We start from the raw sequence: 27,978 nt of genomic DNA on the forward strand, positions 1-27,978 counted from the left end.
GGATTTTGACCTGTTTGACAGAGATGTCAGAACATCTTTAGGCCAGTCTCATGGAGGAAAATTCCTTGGTCCTAAATTCTCTCTCAAGCTTGTTCTCAACACTGTCATGGTTGTGGGACCTCTGGTTTATTTGTTTCAAGCAGTGCTTATTATCTCAGAGCATTCTTCTGGAGTAGCAAAAGAATAACCTCCACGAGGGTGAGTCCCACAAATAAAGCTCTGTGTAAACACTCTTCTTTCAAAGAAAGCCATGGGCTGATTTCAAACCCACAACCTGTTCCTTTCAGTAGAAGTTTTGCCTGCAGAAGACTTTTACCGCATATTTTTTACTTGAACCTGACATGAAATATTTTTGCCCATTTATTGATGGGAAGCTGCATATTTTCTAGGATATTTCTTCTTCATCAGTCTAAAGGAGGAGGCTTTTTGGTAAATACTAGGGAGTTTATTTCCAGTAGCCAATTCTCTATTTGCAGTTAACTTCATCTGGAAAATGTTCCTTGGCTCTGTACCTGGATTCTTCTGGTTGGGAAGACCTTCCAAATGCATCCCTGTTCATGCTCTTCTGGATGGCTTGTAAACTTTCTGGGTAGCTGGACTGGCTTCTTTGTGCTCGTTTGTTTGGTATTTTCCAATCAAGCCTTATTAGCACTGAGTAATTATTGTTATTAATGGCTCACAGCATGGGTGGAACAAGCTGCCTGTTTGTCCAGGGCCCTACCTGGTGTCATAGTAGGGAAAAACAAGGAGCACAACTTGGCCATAGTGCACAGGGAATGAAAAATAAAGGGTAAATGCGAAACTCCAAATGATGATTGGTTATTGCTAATTACAAATGAAAGCACCCTGACTTTCAAGTGTACTAAACAACATGCTGGTGACTTGCTGGGACTACAGAAAGTCGCTGAACTGGTTGGACAAAATTCTGCTGCAGCAGGATTTTAGCCCTGATTTTTGAGGTGCATAATGCTTCCAGGCAGTGTGAACCTTGTAAAAAGTAGAAATGAGGTGAAATCAGCATCTTGATTTTAGCTCTCAGGTTTCCTTGTGACTTAACGCTTATGGCAAGATGTCTTGCAAGCATCTGCTTCGAATGTTGTTTCTTCTTAAATGCTAAAAATGTCCTTTGCAGTTAGTCTGATCTGTTTGTCTTTTGTGAAGCTTCAGCCTTTTCTATATTTCTCTATAAACAAGTTGTGGAGAGGTAGCTAAATAGTAGCACATATATATATACTGTATATACATTTGTGTGTATGTGTGTATGTATATATGTTGGATTTTCTTCACACTTAAAAACTGAACAAATACCTGAAAGAGTGAGATACCATCTGCCAATTAGGATAAAAGGGGAATTTAGAGAAAATGCTTAATGCATGGTAAACAAGGTAATTGAGGAAGCTTCAGGCAAGTTAATGTAGAAGTGGGGGAAGGAAGTAGCTGTGGAATGCCAGATTTCCAGTGCTTGGTTCCAAGCACAACTGTGTGTGGCTGTGGAGCTGATGGCTGGCAAACTGGGGAAAAGCTGTGATCACAGGCGTGCTTTGGCTTGCGTGCCTCTCTAAATTAGTTTTGCATTCCTGTTCCCAGTCATTGCTGAAATTAATATGCATAAGGTGAACTGGTTTTGAACTCATGGGATTGAGAAACCTGAAGTGAGATTTTTTTTTTTCCCCCCCCAGTCCTTCCACTGGTTTCAGAAAGAAATTTGCACAGTGTTAGAGGTAAGGCTTATTTTGCCTCCTCAAAGATAAAAGCACAATGTGCATTATGGGCACAGATTTCAGGTTGAGAAATATATTTGGAGCTGTCAGATGACCATCAGTGGGGAGGCAAATCAGCTTTTACTGGTATGAAAGTTAACTAAGAGCGGGTAAAGAACAGAATACCTATGAAGTAAAACCAAAGACTAATGAAACAGTGCTACAGAGTTATTATATTTGGGAAGCAGAGATAAGCACGTGGCCAGAAAATTTTCTGGTTTCCAGACCTCTCTGTGGACTTCTACTGCATAATCCTAGAAACCAAACCAGTCCTAGATCTGTTTAACTTAGTGTACATGAGCTTTGCTTAGAAACTCTAACAAGACACAGTGATTTCAGCCCAGAGATGTTACATTTCTCATGTGAGTGTATGTTCCTAGTGGCAGGTCTCTAAAAGGGAATCTGTGAGCTCTTGTGGGGCTCATGGAATCCCAGAATCCATGGAGGAAAAGCTCTCTGAGATCACTGAGACCCACCTTGACAGCTAATTGATTGATCCCCGCCTTGTCAGCTAAACCAGAGCACTGAGTGCCACATCCAATTGTTCTGTGAACACCTCCAGGGATGGGGACTCCACCTGGGCAGCCCTTTCATTAACACACTCCTTTAATTCAGCCCTGCCTGTGGTCTGAGGGATGCACGTACCACAAATTCTTAATCCTATTTGGTCTATTAAAACTATTTGTCCTGTAAGAAATGAATGGGAATGTTTTCCCTGAGCTTGAACTGATTCAAAGGCACTTTGTCCAGATCATTTGCAGCTTTGGTGAATGCTTTCTTCAAACTTGGAAGTGTCAGCAAATATTTCCTTATTATATGATGCTTCTCTTTAGTCTTTGCTTTTTTTAAAGATGGACTGTAGGAAAACAAATGACCAAACCTGATCTGCACTGAGCACAAGACTGTACATTGTGTGCTGACTGGGGGAAAAATGCATTTGCTGGCTTGCTAAATTGAGATAATACTTTGGATGTTGACAGACAGAAAAACAATTAGAGCTGTCGGATGCTTTGCTGACGTGTGCGTTGTCACATGGAGAGATGGCTTGGTCGGTGCCAGGAAATCTGAACTGTTCAACCCTCAGCAAGTTATTAAGTTAATTAATAAAGTTCCTTACAACTGGGCTTGGAATGTGAGGTCTGTTTATTTGTGAAGACAGCTGGTCCAAGAATAAATAGCAGAGGTCACTGATGAGGCCTCTGAGGTGTTTTCTCAGTCACTGCTATGTTACAGGCCGGTAAAAGATTTTCTTCTGCTTAATTTATTGGTACATTAAAATGGTGTGAACCTGAGCAAAGTGTTTCTGTGTTTGTACATGGTTAATGCTTGTGCAGATGGAAATTTTCTTTGAATTACCTAATTTTATGTGGGAGAATGTTTATCAAAACCTCTTTGGGTTTTCAGGTTCTTGTTCATGTCTCAAAAGACTATTTCTATATATGTCAATATTCTTAAAAGTGATCACTTTTCTATTGAATGCGCAGCTCCATTTGAGATCTTGTTTTACTTACAAACTTTACATATACTCCTGAACAGGTAGCTTTGGGCAGTATTTTGGAGGTGTTTGCTGGCCTGACTTTACTGCTTAGTGCTTTTCTGCTAAAGCTCATCCTGTTGGTGTGGTGGGGCTCTAACAGGCTCTGAGGTTGTTGCTACCCCAGCCTGTCAGGTGAGGATCTTCCAGGTGTCCTCTGCATCCTGTGTCAGTGTTTGTCACCTGCTGGGTGAACTGTTTGGTTGTAGATGGGCAGTCATTTTTACCCTCTAGCTTGGGGGCTGCAGTGGTGCATCTTTTAGATGCAGGAAGAGATGTTCACATCCCCAGGAGAAAGCAGCTCTGGTTACACTGTAAATGTGAACACACTTGGTATTTGTGCAGTGTTCTCTGCACCATTTCTGCCTCCATGTGGTGCAGTTCTGTTCAATCCGTCAGCATCATCTGATTCCATGTTTCTTGTGTAACCCCACCCTGCCTGTCTTCACTAATCTCCCCTAATTTTCAGATTTCTTATACTCCATCTCTCTGTTACACATTTTCCTGGTACTTAATTCTTCAAATATATTGTCTTTAGTTTTATCCTTTTATCCATATGGGATTACCTGAATACATGAGCTTCTTTTATTGTATTATCACTATTTATTTTCCCTGTATCTGCCTAAGCAGCCCAGATGTCTCATTGGGTTTTCTTTATTTGAGTTTGGTTTTTTCTTGTTGGTTGGCTTGTAGGTGGTTTTTGGGTGTTTGCTTTCTTGTTAGTTTCTGGTTTTTTCTAAGATTTAATCATCATTATTGGTAGCTTAGTGGCTTTTTGGTTTTTTTTTGGTTTTTGTTTTGTTTTGTTTTGTTTTTTTTGAGGGAGCGTTCCATCTTTTGAAGACAACAAATTTTAGTGAGTTTACTACAAAATTTTTTGCGTAGTATCATTGCAGAGCCTATGGAAAAACCTAGGAAAAGATATTAGACAACATCTGGTTCCTCACAGAGCCAGCACAGTGCTGGCAGGGGTCAAACCACCCCTAGAACACTTTCCCTGATGCATCTTTTTGTTTTAGAGGGAGAGAGAAGCAATCTGTCTGCTCGCTTTGCTCTCTGGGTTCTGGTACAAAATGCATGGGTTTTTTGGGAATAGGAACCTTCAGCTGCTTCTGCAGGGAGACAAAAGTTGGACTCTCATAGATGGCTGTAATTAAAAATGTTTCCCTCTTGTTTTTCTGCAGCTCCACCTGCTAGAAATTATTGAACTAATACTGAATGCTACTCACTAGTCCCTGGAAACTTTCAGGCAGCAAATAAAGGAGTAGGGGCATCTGTTACTGGAAACTGTTATTAGTTTGTTCTGGAGTTGTTTATTTAGTGTTTTTTCTCTGGGTGCTCTTTTTGTAACAACTCGTAACATTTCTGGAAATAAACTGTAATGAAGCTTTGGGTAAGTCTGCAGAAGAGGTAGACATTGTTATAGCATGGGATCCTAGAATGCAACCATAGAATTATTGAGGTTGGACAAGAACACCAAGTCCAACCTGTACCCAATCCCCACCTTGTCACCCAGCCCAGAGCACTGAGTGCCACATCCAGTCTTTTCTTGGACACCTCCAGCAGTAGGGACTACAAACCTCCCTGGCAACTCCTTCCAGTGCTTGACAAACCTTACATTATTAAATTCCTGCGGATATTCAATCTGAGCCTCCTCTGGCACAACTTGAGGCTGTTCCCTGGGAGCAGAGCCCTGTCAGGGAGATGTGGAGAGCCAGAAGGTTCCCCCTGAGCCTCCTTTTCTCCAGGCTGAGCCCCTTTCCCAGCTCCCTCAGCTGCTCCTCATCAGACTTGTGCTCCAGCCCCTTTCCCAGCTCTGTTCCCTTCCCTGGACATGCTCCAGACCCTCCATGTCCTTCCTGAAGTGAGAAGCCTGGAACTGGACACAGATTTGAGGTGAGGCCTCCCCAGTGCCCACAGCAGGGGCACAGTCTCTGCCCTGTCCCTGCTGGCCACACCATTGCTGGCCCAGCCCAGGTGCCAGTGACCCTCCTGCCCAGCTGGGCACAGCTGGCTCATCTTCAGCTGCTGTTGACCAGCACCCACTGTCCTTTTCTGCTGGGCACTTTCCAGCCACTCTGCACCCCAAATGCATCAATATGTGGTTCCTCTTGTTGTTTTCAAAGCAAGGAGGTTGTGTTGCCTCTTCTACCTGATAGATGTCGAGGTGAGGTTGTTAACATTTCAAATTGGTGATGCTTTGTTCTAAGACCTGGATTTTTCTCTGTTGCAGCTGCTGCAGGAAGTCAGCTGCATGTCTGTGGTGCAGCTGCAAGAATGACTTGACTGGTTTGCATTCATGGCTCTTGGATGATCTGGTGAACCATGGAGCTCAAAGTATGGGTGGATGGAGTGCAGAGAATCGTGTGTGGGGTCACCGAAGTCACAACATGCCAGGAAGTTGTGATAGCCCTTGCTCAGGCTATTGGTGAGTATTGCCACGTGGGAAGTGGGGTGAAGCTTTCTGTGTGAAGCTAAACCCAGGGGAGGTGGGGGAGCACTGGGTACCAGCAGAGCAGGAAATGCAGTGCACAGTGGCATAATCTTGCAGTGTAAATGTAAACCTTGGATTTTTCACCTGCCAGAGAGAGACCGAAAAGACAGAAAAGAAACATTTTGAAATCTATAACCTTCCCTTCAGTAAAAATTTATTCTCTCTGTAATAATTATTATGCTGTCATTGCTTGTTGTAAATGAAGCCTGGACTAAGGAAGGTGCTAAACTGTCAATATTGAGTACCAAAGAAAATAGAACTGGTTGTTCAAAAATATAATTGGCAGTTCAATATAATTGGTTGGCTAATGAAGTTTGTTGAAATTATACCCACTGTAAGTATCTTTAGCTATACTGGGAATAGTATAGATCAATGAAATAGATCCTTCAGGGTCTCCTCTGACTCCTGCATAGCACATAACTCACTGCTCATGAAAAGGTATCTTGGCAGTCTTTACACTGTTATCCCTTTGCTGAGCAGTTTAGAAGAGAAAAATAAAATCTTTCAGGCTCCATCACGGGAAAGTCTTGTTAGATATTTCTCAGTGATTAAGGGCATCCTGAATAAGCCTCAGCCTTATCCCATCAGTATTTCTATGCTGATACCTATTCTTCCCTAAAATGTTATAAATTGCTTTACATACTGTTTAAATTTAGTATATTATAGTACTATCAATAATACTATACACTATATATTATATAATAATACTATTAATAAATAGTATTATTACACAACACTATTAATTTTAAAATCTATGTTTTACCTAAAATGAATAGTTTAAAGGTGAGCTTCTGCATTTTTCAGTATGCCAGCAATTTTGCAAGATTGTATTAGCAGTCTGACTCAGTTTGAGAATAATGATTTTCTAATAGAAAGTTAGATCTGCGAATGTCAGCAAGGTATTCTCCCTGTAAGCACAAAGTCAATTTCTCTGAAATTGATGTTTATTTATTTAAATGTTAAACTTCTAAACATAATTTCCATCTGCTTATATCTGATGGAGTGGAAGACTGACATTTATTTATTTTATACTTTAGTAGGAAGATTTGAACAAAATGCTAGCATGTGCTTATTTATATGCACCAAATAGCTTTTAAAGCTTCTTTTAAAAATTGTAGAAAGTCAGTTTGTCTCTCAAATCTTGTAGTTGATGTTAACAGTTAAATCTTTCTTTACTGGTTTAGTTGCAGCTTTTTGTTTAATGGTAATTGGTTCGTCAATTCCTTCCATATCTCATTTTCTGCCTGCGGAGAAGCATTCTCAAAATTTTTGAGAAACAATTCTGATCATTTTCTAGTCATGATTAAGTGATACATGTTTATAAATAATGAAGTGGTTGTGATACTTTTGTTCTTCACTTTGTTTTCAATATTTCTTCATTCTGTTTCCTTTGCCTTCTCCCACAGAAATGTCAGACTCCCAGTTCTAGACAGGAATTTAATGTTGTCCTGTGTAATTTCTCCTTGGGTTTTCTTCTGTATCCTCAGTTATTAGCCTGAACTCTGTAAAGGCTCCCTCAGCCTTGGAAACACACACCAGGTTTTGTCAGCTCTGCAGACTTCCTTTTCTGTAACACGTCACCAGTTTGTCTGGGACAGGCGACACTGCTTCCATGCTGAGATGAATTTCAGCTGCAACCAGAGCCAAATCAAGATAATCCTGTGGAAATTCCTTCCCAAGGCAAATAGCCTGTGTAGAAAACCCCCAGAGCAATTCCCCTCTTGCTGGGACAGTCAGGACAGTATCAAGCACCATATAAATTACACCTGTGTGTCTTTGGCAGGGGGGGCTTTCCCAGCCCTCCTCTCAGGCCATTCATCAGGACAGAACCATCTGGCTGCCCCTGTGATTTGGCTCTAGGTCCCAGCTCACCAGGAGGAATTGTCACTTGAATTTGAATGGGAATTTTTGAAAATGGATCCCTCCAACTCTCACCTGACATTTGGGGGTGGAAAGTAGCCAGTTTTAGCTGGCTTCCTCCTTGCTTGGCTCTGATGGGATTTTCCACTTTGCTGTCTGACTCCTTCAGCAGTCACATAACTTGGCTGCACTCAGGATTATTTTGTCTGTCTGTAAAGTTTGTGAGATACTCCTTTTGTTTTGTTGTGCCTTCCAGTTTATTACTAGATCCTTGACTTAAAGCATACAACACACAAAAAACAGTCTTCTTTACTGAGCCTGAAATGTGAATTGCAAGAAATATATTCTTTTCTTCAAGTGCAGTGTCTGGAATATCTGAAAATTGGCTTATTTTATAGCCATATCCACTGAGGAAAGCACAAGCCAAAGATACCTGGATTAAGACATCCATAGTTTAGAAGTTTCTCATAGACAAATGAAGCTGCCTCTATTCTAAACACGTGAAAAATAAAGCTTTGTCCAGTATTTCAAAAAGAGGAAAATCAAAATTAGTACAGAGCTGTGGTTAGAAGGCACCTTTGGACAGTATCCAACTCTGCTGCTCAGAGTGGGGCCAGGCAGAGCAGGTTGCTCAGGACCAGGGGCAGCTGGGTTCTGAATGTACACAAGGGTGGAGACCTGACTGTAGCACTGTTCACTCACCCTGGCAGTCGGTGTGCTGTCCTTAAATGGAATTTTTTGTATTTTAAAAAGTGCCTTTTGCTGTCACTTGATCAAATGCAGGGTCCTGTCTCCTGATCTCCTGCTGTGATAAAAGCAACAAAAATATTTCCATCTATGCACTTTCCAACTCTTCCCCAATATCATGAAAATTCAATAACAATTTCAGGATACAAAAGCTTCTTCATCTGGTATTTTTTTGTTGTTGTTGTTTTTAATTTTTTTGTTTGCTTTTGTTTTCTTTTTTTATGTTCTGGGGCTATTTTAGCATTAAAAAAATCAAGTTACACTGGGCTGTGAGCCTTTGTAAGAGGTTCTGTTCCATAGCCAGTGTCTAATCCTTTGGCCATGGCATTCTGTCACTAAAAGTTGCCTGGCTAATGCTCCTTAATTCCTTAGAAATTGGAGCTCTTCCAGTAAAAAGTGTCTCTCTGGGGCTGTACTCCTGATAAATAACACTTGTGTTACCTGTTCTTGCACTGTGAGCTCCTTCCCTTTCCCCTGCTGCCCAATCTCTTCATCACCGCAGAACAGGAAATGACTACCCCAAGTAAGAATTTTGGGGGTTTTTGGTTGGTTGTCTTTTTGATTTTTTTTTTTTAATTTCTGTTTGGATTGAAGTTAAATCTCAGTCTCAAATGAACTGAAGTTAAATCTCAGTCTCATTCTTTAAAACCAAAGGAAAAAAAAAGGGGAGAGTTGTCTCATTTGGTGCCCCAACAGAGCTTATTTTTAAAAATGTGTATGTAATTTATTGAATACAAGAGAGAATAATATCAGCTGGATATAACTTTGGATACTAAAATTGTCTGTATCTGTAACTTAGAAGGAGTTGGAATTGCCTTAGCTGGAGGGCGGGTCGCTGGAATTCTGTTCAAGACAGACATAAAACTATTCAGTTACAAGTTTCCAGAGAGTGAAGTCATCTCTCACTGGGATCTTAAAGAACACTTGATACTACCTTTTATGAGTTTTATCTACGTCTGCTTTCTTTTTGACTCAAACTGTTTGCCAGTGACAAAGAATTGGCTTTTAAATACAAATAAGAGAAGAGATTGTTTAATCATGAGAAACAAAGCCTTCACCAAAACAAAAATACACCTCAGCACCCAGTTCAAATAGAGAACCATGAGTCTTGTTTTAAAAATATTTCTGCCAGGAGAAATGAGCTTTTCCAAGGATCATCCTTGTCTCTTTTAAAAATGTGCATTTGACAGCCCATCCTCTGCTAAGTTTTTTGTGCATTCTGTGAAAACCAGAATGGCTTCATATAAACATTGCTTGGTCATTTTGATTCCTGTTCATAATTTGGACAACTGAAAAAAAGTAACAAGAGAGTTGTTGATACTTTTAAACTTTGTGTGTGAGGAGATGAAAGAGCCAAAGGTCTCTTTCACAGTGCACAGTGACTCCTCTCAAATAGTCATTATAATAGTGAGGGGAAAAGCAGGTGTATCCTAAAAAAGTGAGTCAATCATTTTAGCTAATGGTTAGGCAAATGGAGCTTAACTATAGATTTTTTTTTAATTGGCTTTTACTGGTTATTTTCCATGCAAACACAAAAAATAAAAAAATCTTCCAAAGGAATGTGGTGACAAATAGTGCAGGCACAAATATACTTGTCCTGTTCCTTCAGAAGTGTTGCTCTCCCACTTCCAGACCCCCTGAGGATTTTAATGCATTTGTTGTGATTTTTTTTTACCCTTGAAGCCTACAATGCATCTCCTCTGCTCAGAATGTCATGTTTCTTTCCGAAGAAGTGAATATTTCAGTCTAGAAACATGAAACTTGAATTTCTTACCAAAAGAAACCTTCTGCCCTCCTCCCTGTAATTTTCTGTGGCAAATAATTAAATTGGCAGACTTGCTTTAAATAGTGCTGTGGATTTTGGTGCTTCTGGCTGGAGAATCATGAGCAGCACTTCACTGAACAAGAAGTACAGCTGTCTCTTTTTAAAATTAAACAAATGCAGCCATCAGGGTTCTCTTTTTTTTTTCCTTCTAGTTGAGTATTTTTCCTCAAAGATAAATGGAGTGTATTTATTAAAATGTCAGTGCTGTCTCAAACATGTGTTAGAGCATTGTAGGGCTCAGCCAGAGTTGTATCCAGAAAGATCAAATCACTTATTTTGTAAAACCATATAGTGACAGGACAGAGGGCAATGGCTTCACACTGACAGAGAGCAGGGTTAGATTGGTTATGAGGAAGAAAATCTTCCCTAAGAGGGTGCTGAGGCCCTGGCACAGGGTGCCCAGAGAAGCTGTGGCTGCCCCATCCCTGGAAGTGTTCTAGGCCAGGCAGGTTGGGGCTCTGAGCAACCTGGGATAGTGGGAGGTGTCCCTGCTAAGGATCTGCTTAGAATTTGTGTTCTTTCAACCCCAAGATTTCATTCTCTGCCCCCTCAAATAGTGACATTAAGAGGGATAATAAATACAAGAAATTTTGTGGTGGTCCCATGGTGTGATCATATAAACTTTCTGGTTCAGAAATCTGCTGACAGTAACCTCACTGAGAATGATTCTCTATGGCTGCTCTATGTGCTTTGCCATGTGTTGCTGTGTGACCTCAGCCAAATTTTCCCCATTGTTTCACCTATTTAGGACACAACTCTAAAATAAGTGTGGTACCTCAGGGTGCTTGGAAAAAAGGCAGTTGAAAGTATGAAGTGGTGACTGAGAGCTTTGTTCTGTCAGGTAGTGATAAACCTCTGCATACCCTTTTTTGAGAGCCAGGATAATGGTAATGAACTAAGGCTTCAGCCCTGGTAAAGACATGGAGAGATGGCTGTGCCTGGAGAACTCAGCCGACCTTCCATGGAGCCTGTATATCTCTGTGGATATTTCTTCCTAGGACTGGACTCCTCTCACTCTTTATTTTCTATTGTATTTCATACCTGTGGTTGCAAAACATAGCATGAGTGAAGAAATCTGAGTAATGCAAACTCTAACCTCTGTTTTGAAGGTTTTTTTTTCCTCTTAATCTTAAGTATTTAATGAGTTTCAGGTAACCAGAATGGTATTTTTTTTTAAATTGCAGTGAGCGTTAACTTAAGTATCACATAATAAATGAAATGTCAGCTTCATATCTCAAAGATACTGAATTCAAATCATCCTGGATTGATTAAAATTGCCGGCAATTACTTTTCTGTCAGTGCTGTTAATGATTCAGGAGTTAATGCTGTTGTCCCTTTGGTAAGGCAGAGCATTCTCACCCACGTGTTCCACATATTAAGAGTTCTTAGAAGATTTTCCCCACATGCAATTACTTTTTCTTTGCATTGCCTGGTTGAGGAAGACAGCCTAGGGCTGGAAGGCTGTCTCTGGGAAACCAGGTGGGTCAGAAAGCTGTATCCATGTGCATTGTTCAGTGCTCTGGGCAGTCTGGGTTTGGCTGGAGCCAAGTGTTGGCAGGTGTGGCTTTACCTCCATGGAGGCCTGTGTGCAGGCAGGTGACAGTGTCTTTATTCTTACTGTGCACTGTGATAAGTCTGGGGTGCTCATTCAGATTCAGTTCTCAAGACAGACTAGTGCAACGTCTCTTTTAATGTGGCTGTCTTAAAACTTCTGTCTTAAGTGACCATTTTCTTTTTTACCATTTTTTCCCCAAGACTGTCCAGAGTGGTGCTTTGCAGGGCAGACTCTTGGCACAGCTGCTGTGCAGCAGAGGTGATGGGACCCCTGGGGAAAATGGGAGCTAGGAATGTGTCTGCCAGGGAGCTTCCCTTGCACTGGGTGCATCCTGGTGGCCTCAGGGACATAGGAGAAACTGGGAGCAAGAGTGCATGGAAGGGTTTGGGAGCAAGTCTTGTGAGAAGCAGCTGAAGGAGCTGGGGAGGCTCAGCCTGGAGAGAAGGAGGTTCAGGGGGGACCTTTTGCCTCTGCACAGGTCCCTGACAGGAGGAGGCAGCCAGAGGAAGTCAGGCTCTGTTCCCAGGGAACAAGGGACAGGACAAGAGGAACGGCCTCAAGCTGTGCAGGGAAGGGTTGTGTTGGACATCAGCAGCAATTTCTTCATGGAAAAGGTAGCTAAGCATTGGAAGGAGCTGCTCAGAGAGGTGTGGTGTCCCCATACCTGGAGGTGTCCAGGGAATGACTGGATGTGGCACTCAGTGCTCTGGGCTGGCAAGGTGGGCATTGGGCACAGCTTGAGCTCAATGATCTTGGCAGTCTTTTCCAGCCTAAATGATTCTACAACCTCTGGTGACAAAGACCTGCTCCTGCCCACCCCAACCCCTTTTCTAGGGAAGTAGAGGTACTTAAGTGTTTAAGACTGCTCATCCCACCACTTTTCCCAGAAATGATGTGAGACCAGGGCAAAAAGTCACCTGCTTGCACTGACTCACTGCTGTAGCATGGGAGACACTTAATGGAAAGATGGATCTTGCTTGGTGCTTGGCATTAATATTTGTAGCCTGATGGCAAAGATAAGGCACAGATACATTTTTTCATGGTATATAATACTACCTGCATAGCAAAATAAATATAGTGCCTGAAATGCTTTGCTTGTAGAGGATGATGGACTTTTGGGTGGGAGTAATGGGATGAATCATTTCTGTCCTGAAAAAGGGAATTGATGACCTCCCAGGTTACAGTCCTGCCAAGAGTGTTGCTACTGCTGCTTTCCTTTGGAGTTTCATTTTCATTTTTGGCAGCAGAAATGGTTGCTCTGTCTACTGTGTCAGCTGCAAAGATTAAAGCATATAGAGGAGCTTGAAGTGAGTAATGTCCTACTACCTTCATGGAGTATAATTTAAAAGTCTGCCTCTTGAGAGTCTGAAAATGTTGATTAACTTGTACCTATATTTCTTTAGTTTAATCACTGTTCATTGTGATGGAATCTATGTTTAAATTAGCAAATTACATCAATTATATCAATCCCCAGCTAAGACTACAGTGGCTGGGCACTTGGGTCCAGAGCTTGTGCTGTGCAGCAGAGCCAGATCTAGGACACTCAGTGCAGTTTGCCATTTAATATCACAAGAAATCCAGGTTCAAACCACTCAGGACAGCTATTTGCAGGGCGTCAGAACATCAGCATTCTGGAGTCTATATTTTTCCTTTCCTGATGTCTTTCTCAATTTTGAAATAAATTATTCTTTTGAAGGTGTGCCTGTATTAATAGAACCTGTGATAAGTTTGTGTGCTTAGGGAGCTGTAGGTAGAAATTTAACCTATTAGCCTTGATACTGCCCTTTGTGCAGATGCAGTGTGCTTTAGGGATGTAAATATGTATCTGCTTCTGTTACTGCTTGTCATTCGCTGTCTGCAAAACAGATACAAGGTCTTGGGGATTGTTTTAGGATGGCAATATCATGTGGTATGTGTAGGGTAGAATGGGGATTCTGGGGACCATGTAGGAATCACAGAATGGCCTGGGTTGGAAAAGATCCCAAAGATCATCCCATCCCAGGCTCCTGCCATGGGCAGGGACACCTTCCACTATCCCAGCTTGCTCAGAGCCCTGTCTGGCCTTGGACACTGCCAGGGATCCAGGGACAGCCACAGCTTCTCTGGAAAACCTGTGCCAGGGCCTCACCACCCTCACAGGGAAGAATTTATTCCATATACCAAATCTAAACCTCCTCTCTGTCAGCGTAAAACCATTGTTCCTTGTCCTGTCACTCCAGGCCCTTGTCCAGAGTCTCTCTCCATCTTTCCTGTGGGCTCCCTTCAGGCACTGCAAGGCCACAGTGAGGTCACCCCAAAGCCTTCTCCTCTCCAGGCTGAACAATCCCAATTCCCTCAGCCTTTCCTCCCAGCAGAGCTGCTCCATCCCTCTGCTCCCCTTGGTGTCCCTGCTCTGGCCTGGCTCCAGCAGCTCCCTGTCCTTGCTGTGCTGGGCCCAGGGCTGGATGCAACCCTGCAGGAGGGGCTCAGCAGAGTGGAGCAGAACCACCTTTTCCCTGCTGCCTATGAAGCAGGTGCAGAGTTTCTGTGGTTTTTTTTCAGCCCTTGGATTCCTGTTTTCCGAAGAGGAAACTACAAAACACAGCACTACTTGTGCTTTATTGGGCCTGTCTGGATGGTTTCCTCTACCATTCCCACCAATACAAGGCTTTGATAGAAGTATTTTTAAAAAAAAAGTCTAATATGTTCTAGTTGCAGTTAAAGCAAATTTTTATTTCAGAAGCTTTAGGCGGATTCATTGCTGAACTGGTCACTGAACCTTCCCTGGAGATATTGCAAGATTCTGGGTGGGATTCAATATAATATTCAGCTGGAGAAACACACTGTAATTTGAGGAATGCTGTGCATTGCTGATACATGGCCATTACCTGAATGCGACTGTAACTTTAATTTTTCAAATACTAAGGTTGCATGAATGAGGCTGGACTGAGCTCTGCCAGGTGCTTTTTGTGTCCAGAAGCTTGTGGACAAACACACAGGGCAAGAAGCAGCATGCAGGTGCCAAACTGTTCCTCATCAACAACCCGGGCAAGCTGCTTTCTCCTTGTCAGTGGTGGCTGCACATCAAACCCAGCAGTTTGCTACAGGGACGCCTGTGTTCTGAAATACTCTGTCATTAGTTCTGAATTAACTCATTCACCCTTTCATTTGTGAATTAATCCCCTCTAATGCAGGCAAACATCACAGTTGTGGTTGTCTGGGCATTGTTAATCTGTGTCATGCACAGGCTGAGCACCAGACCTGGGTAATGATCTCGGAAGAGAACAGCTTTGTTTCAGAGCAATCCTGAGCTCCAGGTGTGGTTGTTGAACTGTGCAAGTATTACTTCTACAAAACACTTTCTTTTATGTGGATCTTGAGTGCCAAGTTCATTATTTAGGGCTGCGTGTTGATTTGGAACCCTAAGCTAAGATGAAAATAGTTCTTGGCAAGTCTGTGCTTAATTCTTTTGGTCAAGGTTGTTAGACTTTTATTCTCCTCCCCCTCTTCTTTCTTTTTTTTTCTTTTTTTTTTTTCCTCCTGTTACATTACTTTTAAGTAATGAATTTAATAGCAGAGTGAATAGAAACTGCACACTGCTTGCTCCCCTAGTAGTACCTACTCTAGTTTGCAATTTCAGGAGTTCTCTGAACCTGTTTCTGACACAACATGAACATTAGTAGCACAGCCATGATTACAAGCTGGGAACGTCTAAGATGAACAAAACAGAGCAGTGCAGCCTTTGTCCTGGGGTATGTTTTCACTAAATTCTTCTCCAGGATTTACTGCCTGTATGCTATGGCAAACAGTAGTAGGTTTATTTTTCCTGTAACAGCACCAATGACTACTGCAAATTACAAATCTTCATGGATCGATTAGCAATATTGTGAGTTAGCAAAAATCTCTCACTCATATACCTTTATAAACTTGATTTTGAAGAAGTTTATTCTAATAAGCCTTAAATCTCTTTCTGAGAGTGTTAGCCAAGCATGTTAGTATGCTGATAGGTTTGGGGCTTTTTCCACTTCTTTTCCCCATTCCCTACCCAGAGTCATTTATTTATATGGCATTTGGGGTGGTGGATTCCAATTGTCGTGCTGCCTGCCTTGTTTTGCTGACTTCCATCAACCAAATCTTTCAGCCCTCACTCCTAACTTGGAAGAGAACATGGACATTTTGGTTTCTGACTGGGCCAGCCAATCCCCTGGGCCAAAACCCTCTGTTCTCCAGGTGGTGCCTCTGCAGACAGTTTTTGTTCTTATTCTTTGCTTTGGGATCTAATTGTGAGACAGTGAGAACAGAGGAACATTTCCAGTGCAGTAGTTGTAGCTTGGGAAGCTTTTCAGAAGGCAGTGTTTGATTTTAGAGGGGTGCACAGTGTGTTAATCACCACAGTGCAGCTTGTTTCCTACAAATCTGAAATGAGGGCTCTATGAGAGTATTGTAACTGGAGGTCAGGGGTAGATCTCCAGCCTGAGATTAGGATATTTTTGTCATTTTGAGAAAAGTGTGATGAATGGGCAGGTAGTATAAGGTAAGAGAACACATCAAATGTATTACCTCTGATAACTGCATTTCTTCTGACTCCTCCCTTCTGTAGTTGCATATATGACAGGTATTTCAGGCTTTTATGTGCTGAAATAAATCATTTGAATGATCATTTCTCATGAAAATGAATGTAGGTAATGCATTAAAGTAGCTAATGATGTTTTTAAGGTTAATGGCAATTGTGGAGCTGTTCAGAAATTCATTAACATCAAATACTTTTAAAGCAGTTGATCTTTTCCATCTTTTTGTAAATAATGTTGTGGCTTTTAAGTGAGGTTACTTTGACAGGGGAAACTCTTCTGGAGAGGAAGAATGCTGTATTTCAGAGTAGTGAGAGCGCTTAGAAAAATATCCCATAAGTGCTGTTGGAGGAGAAAGACTGCTGATCTGAATTTAAATGTGTTTGATAAGAACCCAAATGAAGCCGTGAACATAAGTTGTATTGTCAATGGAGCGATTAGAAAAACTCAGCACTTACAAAAAGACTTAAGTTTCTTTCTGAAGGCTGGGATCTCAGTGGGGATGTGGGAGCTGCTGGTGCAGATGGCAACATTGTGCAGGGAGCCCGTTCATTGTGCAGGGATTGCTGGTTCACAGTTCAGGCAGCCTCTGCTGCTCTTGTCCCTGTGCTCTCTCAGAGAAGGTTTGTCACACCAGCAGCACTGCCATGGGCATCACAGGCTGTGGCCCAGGCTGGATCAGTGTCTGAATGAACTGGAGGGCATGGACAGGGGAGCGGAGGCTCTGTCAGTCATTCATCAGTCAGAGGCAGCTGTTAAAGTTTAACAGCAAACACACTGCCTCCATATTTGATATTTCTATGTGGCTGCATGAAAGATCTGGGACTCCTGTTCTTGTTTTCTGGGTGTATTTGCGTGGTGGTTACCAACCTTGCTGGATCACTTGCTTTTTTCTTCCCTGTGAGGGTGCTGAGGCCCTGGCACATTGTGCCCAGAGCAGCTGTGGCTGCCCCTGGATCCCTGGCAGTGTCCAAGGCCAGGCTGGATGTGGCTCTGAGCAAGCCGGGATAGTGAAAGGTGTCCCTGCCATGGCAGGGGGATGGAACTGGCTGATCTTTATGTCCATTCCAACGCAAACCATTGTGCGATTCCATGAATCCCAGTCCATCCCAGCCCGCCGGCAGCCCCGGGATTGCGCAGTTCCGCGGTTCTACCTTAGGGTCAATCATTCTTCGCTGCTGCCTCTCCCGCCCTGCGCGGGGAGGGTTTAGAGGCGAACTCGGGGCTGTGCGGGCAGCGTGCGCTGCGGCAGGGGCGGGTGCGCTCAAACAGCCTGTGGGGGACGGGAGCGTCCTGTCCTGCCGTGTCCCTTATCCCGGTGCTGTGCTGCCGTGTCCCCTTGTGCCGGTGCTGTCCTGCCGTGTCCCTTATCCCGGTGCTGTCCTGTCGTGTCCCCTTATCCCGGTGCTGTCCTGCCGTGTCCCTTATCCCGGTGCCGTCCCTCACGGGCGGAGCGGTGGCGCCCCCCCGCGGCCTTGCTGACGCTGTGCTCCCTTGCAGGGCGCACCGGGCGCTACACGCTGATCGAGAAGTGGCGGGACACGGAGCGGCACCTGGCGCCGCACGAGAACCCCATCGTGTCCCTCAACAAGTGGGGACAGTACGCCAGCGACGTGCAGCTGATCCTGCGGCGCACCGGGCCCTCCCTGAGCGAGCGGCCCACGTCGGATAGCGTGGCGCGCATCCCCGAGAGGACTCTGTACCGGCAGAGCTTGCCGCCCCTGGCCAAGCTGAGGCAGCCCGGGGACAAGGCCATGAAGAGGAGGGAGCCGAAAAGGAAATCCCTCACCTTCACCGGCGGCGCCAAGGGGCTAATGGACATCTTCGGGAAGAGCAAGGAATCCGAGTTCAAGCAAAAGGTGCTCAACAACTGTAAAACAACAGCAGATGAGTTGAAGAAACTGATCCACCTCCAGACGGAGAAGCTTCAGAGCATCGAGAAGCAGCTGGAGTCCAACGAAGCCGAGATCCGCTACTGGGAGCAAAAGTACAATGCTAGCCTGGAAGAAGAAATCCTCAAACTGGAGCAGAAGATCAAACGGAACGAAGTGGAGATCGAGGAGGAAGAGTTCTGGGAAAACGAGCTGCAGATCGAACAAGAGAATGAAAAGCAGCTGATGGAGCAGCTGCAGGAGATGAGGCAGAGGATCCTGGAGTGTGAGAGTAAGCTCAAGGACTATGTGTCTCAGATCCACAACATGGAGAGTGGCCTTGAAGCAGAGAAGCTGCAGCGAGAAGTTCAAGAGTCCCAGGTGAACGAAGAAGAGGTCAAGGAAAAGATCGAGAAGGTGAAGGGAGAAATTGATATTCAGGGCCAGCAGAGTCTGAGATTGGAAAATGGCATTAAAGCAGTAGAAAGGTCTTTGGGCCAAGCTACCAAGCGATTACAGGTAAGACTGTCATTTTATCCGTAGCTAGAGAAAGTCAAAGACTGTGACTAATTTCTCTTACACAAACCTAAAGCCTATGAAAGACAACACAAAAAAGTTTCCAGAGTGAATGAGGGTAAAAGGCAAAATGTGTTGCTTTCATTTTCAAATCTCATTTCAGCTTGTGGGGGTTTTTTTCAGAGAGCAGACAGTTTTTATTTCACCCGTGTTTAACTTGCTCATTCAAACTGTCTGAGAAGAAAAGCAGTAATTTGCACCATCATAGCCTTTTTTGAGGATAAACTTCTGATCTTTGCTAGATTTGTCTGCCACCAAAAGAGATGAATTACAAAGAACAGTCCAAAAGCGGCACCTGGAAAGGTATAGAGCTAAAGTAAAGTACCTGCAACCTTACAGGGCTTTGCTTGTAAAGAACAGCATCCCTCTTTTCCTGGCTGACTGGCTGGTGTTCAGGATTTTATTTTCTCTACACCTCAGGCATTTGTGGCACATGTGTCAAAAGAGAATCCAGTCGCTGTTTCCTTGCTAAAGTTAATGATATCACCTGAAACTTGATAGAGCATGAAAGAATAAAGGAATTCCACTGCTAGCTGGATGAGGCAGAGGGAAGATTGGAGCTCCTGGGATTTTTATGTGCCATGTAAGGTAGTCCTAAGGCACCACACATCAGCAGGAGTTGTGGTCCTTGCTGATTCCCAGGATTCACAGTTGGTATATTCTGCAGTGCTGCAGTAGTAATAAGGTGATTTCACTGTGAATATGTGCAGGGATTTTGTATCCTTACTTCTGCCTTAGAACCATGTCAGTAGGAGCTGGTTTTCCTAGATAATGAGGGGAGGAAAAAGTAATCTTTTCATCCAAAGCAAAATGGATGAAAACTGTAAGCAGTTTTGTCCATGATTATCTATGCTAAGTTCCAGACATGCTACACTTAAGGATTTGCACTGATGGAAAGCTTCAACTCCTCTTTATGTGTTTTAGCTATCCTCAGTCACATTCACTGGGGCTATGATGGAGTTCAAAATATTTCTGGCTTGGTTCTTTTCATAGTCTGTTTTCTTGGCAAGGTTCCCATTCAATTCAGATCTTCCAGTCTTGTTCTAACCTAAAGGTGCACAAATCTGGAAGTCCACAAGAAAATAAACTGAGCTCTGCATTATGGAGCTTTGAGGGGGAGGAAATAGACAAATATTTTATTGCATACCTGAAGTTAAAGATTAAAGCAGCTCAACCTCTGTGTGTGGGAATAATAACAGTCCAAGACTGTTATAATCTATCAGAGCTGTAAATTTTTCATATCATGACAGAAGTACAGAAAAAGATCCTAAGTGATCATCTGTGCTCTGAAGGGGTGGGGAACCAGTCAGGCTTTGGCTTCATCACACAAAACCCTTGCAGAGTGAGAAGGTTCTGGCCAAAAAAGTTTAAATAGAAAATGCTAAGAACAAGAAGAGAAAAGAATTTTACTCAATTTAAGATCAAAAGAATTACATGAGCTGTAAAAGCTGTGCTGGACACTTCAGGAAGAAGTAAGACTTGGTGCCAGACTGCTGCTCAGTTGATTATTTTTTCAGCATTCACAATATTATGTTTGTTTGCTGATGTGCCAAAGTTTTTCTCAGGTGGTATGAGAAACAGCTGCTAGTCATCCAAGAAGCAATATAAAAATAAAATACATTAGGAAAACCCAATTAGGGTCATGGGTTGGACTCAATGATCTTAGAGGTCTTTTCCAGCCTAATTGATTCTGTGATTCTCTAAGTGCTAGCGAGTGTTGACTGGCTTTTTAAATTAGAAGATTAAAGTACCTTTCAACTCATCAATTTGCATTTGAGCTTTAAAAATTGGAGGCTTTCTCATCAAGAGAAGAAGCATTAGTTGCCCAGCTGTAACTATGGTCATGAAATGCTGCTTTATTTGCTCAGCAGCTGGTTTCTGTTTCCTGGCAGGACAGGGAACAAGAACTGGAGCAACTGACCAAGGAGCTGCGCCAGGTGAACCTGCAGCAGTTCATCCAGCAGACGGGAACCAAGGTGACGGTGCTGCCCGCAGACCCCGTGGAGGTGGAGGCCCCGCATGTGGAGCTCGAGAGAGGTGCAGCCCTCGGAGCGCTTCGGGAGGGAGGGCAGGAGGGAGAAGGGGCGGGCGGTGTCTTTACTGCCGCGTCTGCTTTAACGCTGGCACTCCTACGTGAAGTGAATGCTCCCTTAGTGAAGACATTAGCAAAACACTTCGAGAGCGTATTGTCGAGTGCTTCTTTTCATTCCAAGGGTTTAGCAGGCTCTAAATAAAGAGCGGTATGTGGAGAACTTCTCTCCCACTGTGCCCGAGCATGCGTTTGTCCCATCAGCAACGCATTAAGCCTGCAGCTTTCAAGACGGGCCGCCGTGGCTGGCTGCCAGCACAGAACGTGACCGTGCATCTGACATTGCTGTTCGTCTGGGTTCTTCCTCTTCTGGTGGGGGCGTTGTCAAAGCAGGAAAAGGAATGTGTCTGGATCCCCAGAAACCCCAGCCAGCAGCCGCACGGGAGCAGAAGCCGACCCAGCTGGGCTGCCAGCCGTGCAGAGTCCTGCACAGATGGCTGCTGTCACTGCGGGTGCGAATTGCCTTTGCCCCCAGTGAGATCAGCACAGCCTGCACGTGCCCGCATCTGGACTGAGAAATTCCTGGGCAGAACCACGGGAGTGTTTTGAATGCATCCCAGAGCTGCAGCTCCAGCACAGTCGGGTGCTTTTTCCAGCACTCTGCTTCCAAGGGGCTCTTTGTCTCCGCATTCTCCTGTGCTGGGTCTGTCCCTCTGCTCAGAAAACTTTATAACCAAAAGGCACTGGGGGGCAAGGGGGTGGGGAGAGAAGAAAAGACAGCCAGGCCTTCAAAGGCAGTACTTGTAGGAACTTTTAAGTGGGAAGGAAGCTGAAGCTTTGAGTCACGTTACATGTTCAAGCTCTTTCGGCACGTCACCGTTTAAGTGTGTCTCTGTGTGTGTGCATGTTTCTCGTGGGAGGGTAATTCTTTCGTGTGGGTTTCATTCTGCTGTGAAGTGAGTAGGAAGTGTGCACCTTAGATCTCCTCACTTCCTAGCCAGGCACTTCGGTAGTTTGTTACATGTGGAATTAGTTTTTCTGTATTGCATTAAGCAGGAGGACGAGGAGGAGGTGCAGCCCTGCTGATGACTTTTCTAATTGTCCTTTTTCTCATGCAGAGCCAGCCTTTCAATCCGGGTCACTGAAGCGCCCTGGCTCATCGAGGCAACTCCCCAGTAACCTTCGGATCCTACAGAACCCCCTGTCATCTGGTTTTAACCCAGAGGGCATTTATGTATGACAGTATGTACCTCTTCTAGAGAGGACCTAGCAAGGTACCCTGGACAAGATACACTTTATTTTATTCAGCCAATGATGAATGGAACAAGTTTGTCTTGTTTTGTTTTTTTGTTACACCACCGTGTTATTTCTTCTTCTTCCTCCAACACCACTTGGAGCCATACCCTGTGCACTGATGCTAAAGAGACAGGAACTGTCTCGATTCATGACTGGCAAGGATGACCTTGCTGTCAACACAGCTTGAGTGCAAAAACCTTCATTGTTTTTGCCACTTCTGAAGTGTTTGGGAAAGTATTGTTCCTTGTATAGTCATAAATGGAAGACTGAGGGCGAAGGAAACCGTGTATGCAACTTATCTGAGGTTTAATTTATTCCCTTTAATCAATGGACCTGTGAATGTTGACCTTTTATATTTTTATTTTTAACTTGTGAATTATCACGTATGGCTGTGTGTCTGTCTGACAAGGTGACTTTAATTTGTGTGTACCAACATCCCCCATCTGATCAAGTACAGCAACCTGCAATGCAGAGTTCTGAGGGGTACTGAACCATTGCAGTGGTTTCTCACCACTAACTTTGTTCATTTCTGTCATGGGTCATCATATGTCATGTTCCATCCATTGCTACCTTTTAAGGCTTGAAAAGTGAGCTTGTGGGATTTACTTGCTGTTGTATCTACCTTGAATGAAGCACCTAGTGTTCAAAAGATTTATGGATTTTAAACCTTGGCTTGGTAAAAATATTTCCAGCATATGATTGAGGATGCACTAGTTAGATGATATTTTATTATATAGAATGTATATTTGAAATATTTTGCCACATTGTATATGCCTTTTGAGAAAAGAACAATGTAAGAAGTTGTCTTCATATATCTTACCAAAAGAGAGTAGGAGGCTTTCACTGTGTGTGATTTTGTACTTCATTTTTTTCACTAGCCATTACAGTGTTCTTGTTTTGTTACAAATCTTGCTGTTGGAGGGGAAGAAAGACACAACACAAATGAGTATCCACTTCCAACCTTCCAGAATCCGCTCAAGTTTTGTGAAGGGAATAAGCCTGGCAGAGTCCCGAGAAGTCAATAGCAGAACAGGAGTGAGGCCAGGATTTCATTCAGCTTCCTTGTGGAGACATTTGGTCCCTCTGAAAGACAGTCACTTAGAGAATGTAAAGCTTCCAAGCCGAAAATTCACACATTTGGTGGTCATTTTTCACAAAACATATGAAAAGAGAACATTATCACATCTTGATGTTGCTCTAATGCAATCAAAGCTAAGAAAGAATTAGACAAAAAGGGTTTCCTGCAGAAAGTAGCTGCTCCCATATAGCTCATTGGTTGCAGGCCTTGAAGTGAGATTGTTGCAGCGGGCACCAGGTTTGTGGGGAAAGGGACTGGCATCAGTGGGACACACTGTAAATGTTGGGGGCTGGCCTCATGGATGATTTAGGGAAGGGATGGGCCTTCCCTGGTTTGGATTTCCAGTTCTGACAGCAACTCACAGCATCATCCCCACCTTGGAGATGCCCTGGGCACAAGGGGGGGGACACTGTGCCCTCACTGCAGTGCTGAAAACTTGGGCTTCTAATGCCCTCCTTGGCAGGGTCAGGATTGTACCACTGCTAGGAAACTCCAAGCTTTTAGCCATAGAAAAATACTTAACTCGTAGCATCCTCTTGTGTTGATTCACTGATGTGCAGATAAATGTTAATTTAAGTCTCCTTTTCTAAAAAAGGAGCTTCCTGACAAATGGAAGTTTTTAAAGATATAGCAGAAGATGAAGGATTCTTGAGTGTTTAATGCATTTTTTTTCCTTTCCACTTTATTAATGGCATCATATATTCTAAAAATGCTGCTGTATTTAGACTTACAGCAACAGATAAGGCTGTGAATATATAAAGGACCTTTCCAAATGGACTCTGAATTTTTACTATTTGACTTATCAGGTCTTTTTTTTTTTTCATCTTCCCTTGTGAGCAAACTGGAAAATGAGATATTCCTACCTGAGGAACCTTTGCAGTGCTCACCCATTTTACTATTAGTTTATCACAATTCCATGCTCATGTTTACTGTGCCCATAAATTTGTATTAAAAAAAAAAAAAAAGAATGTGTGTGTACATATATATATATATATATATAAAGTGTAAAATATCCATAGTTTGGGGACAATATCTGTCCAAGGTACTTGAGCATATATGCCTTACATTCTGGGTTCAATTTACAGAAATGAAATGGCCCTCTCCAGTGGATATCTTGCATCTTCAGCACCTCTTGATGTTAGAGAACTGAGGCACTCAGCACCTTGCAAAGTCTGGCCCAAATTATGCTGCATGGGGGTGGGGGGAAAGAGTCTTGTCCTGAGATGAAGTATTTTTAAGGCAGATCAGCATATTTACCCCAGCTAATGATTTTGTCATATTCTGTGACTGGTCCATCTTCCACAGATGTCAGTTTGAGCTGAACTGGGCTCTTGCATCACAAAACCTGCTCTCTTTCTCTGCCAGGTTATTCTGTAAGACAGAGGGAGGAGGAAAAGGATTAAAAGGAAGAGTAAGAGCAGCGTTGGAGGGCTTGAATTACAGCTTTGTCATAGAATCAAGGGAGGAATTTGCCATTTGAGTTAAAAAGTAGCACCTGCTGACTGCAGCAGCTGTTGGACACAGGAGCCAGCCTGGAGCTGGCTCAGGAGTGACCACTTCAGCACCCCTGAGTGGCCCCTCCTTGCCAGGGCTTTGGCACATGTCAGGGGGATCTGAAAAGCGTTTGCAGCTTCAGCCGCTCCTGTGGCCAAGGAGAGGCTTTGGTATCCAGACCTGCCGGTTGTGAGACACTGACAAATTCCCCTGCTCCCACCATACTCCTCTTGCTTATTGAATTTCACCCAGGCTGAAGTTCCATAGCATTTTCACTCTCTCTGTAAATAAACCAAAAAGAAATGGCATGCCCTTGCATTAAATGTGACTTGACCCATGTGTAACAGTTAGAAAATTCCTCACACTATGGCGTTTAGAGTTTTGCTTCAGATCAACTGCAGAAACCCACTCTTTCTTTACAACTGTACAAAAAGTCCATTTTCAGAAGTGTTCCAGACCTCCTAGGGCATTAGCAGAAAGGAAGCTACACATACTAATTTTAACAAGTGCCATATTATTTACTGGGCAGCATGATAAAAATGGGGTTTTTTGCTTGCGTTAAATAGTTGAATACACAAGCACTATTTTCCAGTGCACAGGGAATTTATATGGAGAACTCCTGTAATTTATTACTAATGGAAATTAACTGTGTTACCTCTCTCATCCATGAGGATGGAGATGCTATGTTGTTAGGGGAAAAGAGGGGGGTGAGCATCTGAAAAGCCAGTAGGTTAAGGCTAAGGTGAGCAAGGGAGAAACCAAGTCCCACTCTAAAAGGTCAGCTCCCAGTATCTTTTAGTGGGACTTAGGTTCCCAAGTGCCTGAATTGCTTCTGGAAATGGTATGTTAGCTTTGAGATTGCTTGCTTTTCTAAACTCTGGCAAGTTCGGAGGAAGTTCTTGAAGAAGAGAACTACCACTACTACCATTAACAATATGCAAACATATAAGGTAAGAGGGAAAAAGATCCTTTAGTGAAATAAATATCTCCTCTTGGGCAGCAATTGCCTTGGTTTTAGTGTGGAGAGTACTGCATTATTTTAGTGAACTGGGATCATATGAGTATGATCAAAGAAATATCGATCTTGTAATTTTTAGTGAGTTACCTTGAAGCATATAAATTCCTGATGTGCATTAACTTGAGTGAATTGGGCCTTAATGATACATGTAAATAACAAAACTGTATTCAGATATTTTTTCCAGAAAATAGTCTCTAATGGTCTGTACTGTATCAAAAAAAAAGTGTCAAAGTGTTACTTTTATATTACACCTCCTTTTTTTTTTTGTTTGTTTGTTTGGGGTTTTTTTAGAACATTGAAATGTGCATGTTTATTCTATTTGCTACAGTATTTTAATGTTTTGGATGAAGGCCATCAGTTGTATGGAGATGACAAAACAATCATTCTGTCTATTTATTCAGTATTGCTGCTTAAAGTTTTCAAAAATAAAGCTTTCAATGCCAATATAGTGACTGATTGAAAGCTGTTCTAGCTCTCTTCAGGTGTTTTTTTCCTATGTTTGTAGAAAACTAAGTAAGTGAAACTTGGTGTAAGAGCTGTTATACCAGCAAAGAACTATTGCAATAATATTGGGGGCTGGGTGTAAGTGTGTGTAGTAAATACCAATGTATGCATGCAGTGAATGCCTTTAGGTCTCTAAGTGGAGTGCTGAAGAATGTTAAATCCTTTGTGGTCTCGCAAGCACTTTACACATGTGACCAAGTACTGCTTAGAGCTTTGTGCTCATGTGTGGTGCGTGTGAGGGCAGAACAAAGGGGTCTCAAAGGATCAACTCAGAGCCCTTTGAACCAGATTGGATTTAAGGACATTTTTGAGTGTTCCACAGTTATGTGTCTGACTGGGGCCTAAAAAACATGATCTGATGCAAAACCCTTTCAGTTGCAGCAAGGATGCTTCAAGTGTAGCTGATACCTCTGAAAATGTTAGTAGTTCAGAAATGGATCAAGTGTGCCTGCTGTACTTGTGAAGTGTGTTAGAATGCTGAGAGTGTTCACCCTCACCATCATCCCATGAAACTGCTAACTAGGGGTTCTGACTGGAACACTTGAGTTGCTGATGCTTTAACCTAGAGAAGCAACACAAACTGTGAAAACACGAGTGAGCATTTTATTACTGCTCCGCTTCAATGCAAGATGAAAATCTGTATTATATGTAACTCTATTTTTTGTCATTTAAGAAGCTTCTATTTTTTATTATTCTCATGAATGGTTGAGAAAAAGTATTGGATATGCTCCCATACAATAAATTCCCCTCTGAAACTTTGGGTCTTTACAGTTCATGGTTTGCTGGGATTGCATTGTTCATGTCGCGCACATCTCACGACAGGGCTGCTGGGGCTCTGTCAGAAAGCACTGGGCCTGAGGGCAGGGCCAAGGCTCCTTTACTGTAAGTGTGCTGTAATCTCAATCAGATAAAGCCCAGGCACTGCAAGAGGGAAGAGGAGCTTGTTTTCAGCTGAGGAGCTGTTACTAAAATTAACAATAACCCTGAAACAACAGAATTGGTCACTGACTCGGGGGAAGTGTATCTTAAAGCAAAGAGGCAGAAGCTCACTTGGAGGTGAACTGAATGTACAGATTCTTCCCACAACAAATGCAGGGTGCCCTGATGCTTCAGGGAGCAGGAAGAAGTTAATCTTTGAACAAGGAGCAGAAGGCCTTTTAAGCCAGATTCAGGTGTAGTTACTGTGCTGAGACCAGAGAGGGTGTGAGGCTTGCTTGAGATCATTTGAGCTAATCAAGGCTGGGAACTTGATGCAGCTGGAGACTTGTGATTTAAGCCATCCAAATGCAGTCCTTAGTCTAATATCCCAACAAATGGATTTTCCTAAGCTAACTGGAGCCTAATCCCATTAGATGTGAGGAGAAGTGAGCTAACAGTAGTGGCACTGTTGACTGCCAGTAGGACAATGCCATGAACTCCACTGAAGCTCTAGCACGTGGCACTGTTGTTGTCAGGGCTGTGCAAGTTGTGGAGGCCCTGTGCCCTGAAAGGTGCCCTTTCCTGCTCCTGTGCCAGTCAGCTGGCTGGCTTTCGTGGTAACTAAAGTTTCCCAGCGTGCTCAGCAGAGCCAGGGCTACAGCTGATGTTTCTGATCTTTTGCTTTGCCTTTAAAGAACTAAGTGGTGTATTTGTATGTGGCTGCTGCAGCACTAACTAGCTCAGTGTAACTGCACCACTAATGAGTTGCAAAACCAGGCCAGGTCAATGATCCATTTTGTTCAGAAGCCATACTGAATTCTTCTGCCTGTTACGTCTGTGTCAGCTAGCTATTATTCCTTTATAACCCAAAT

General features: G+C 43.2%; 1 protein-coding gene across 2 annotated transcripts in view; it reads left to right on the forward strand.

Annotated features, from left to right (window-relative positions):
* RASSF8 (Ras association domain family member 8) overlaps positions 1–27,650 on the forward strand; it is a 74,899-nt gene extending 47,249 nt beyond the window's left edge. For both annotated transcript variants that reach the window (XM_058023082.1, XM_058023081.1), the window contains 4 exons: positions 5,528–5,722; positions 17,823–18,712; positions 20,662–20,806; positions 21,917–27,650. In XM_058023082.1, coding sequence (XP_057879065.1) covers positions 5,620–5,722; positions 17,823–18,712; positions 20,662–20,806; positions 21,917–22,038 — 1,260 coding nt within the window. In that variant the 5' untranslated portion in view covers positions 5,528–5,619 and the 3' untranslated portion in view covers positions 22,039–27,650. The remainder of the gene's footprint in view (positions 1–5,527; positions 5,723–17,822; positions 18,713–20,661; positions 20,807–21,916) is intronic.
* The last annotated feature ends 328 nt before the right edge of the window (positions 27,651–27,978 follow it).

The sequence above is a fragment of the Melospiza georgiana genome, chromosome 4, assembly GCF_028018845.1.
Source record: "Melospiza georgiana isolate bMelGeo1 chromosome 4, bMelGeo1.pri, whole genome shotgun sequence".
Taxonomy (NCBI): Eukaryota; Metazoa; Chordata; class Aves; order Passeriformes; family Passerellidae; genus Melospiza; species Melospiza georgiana.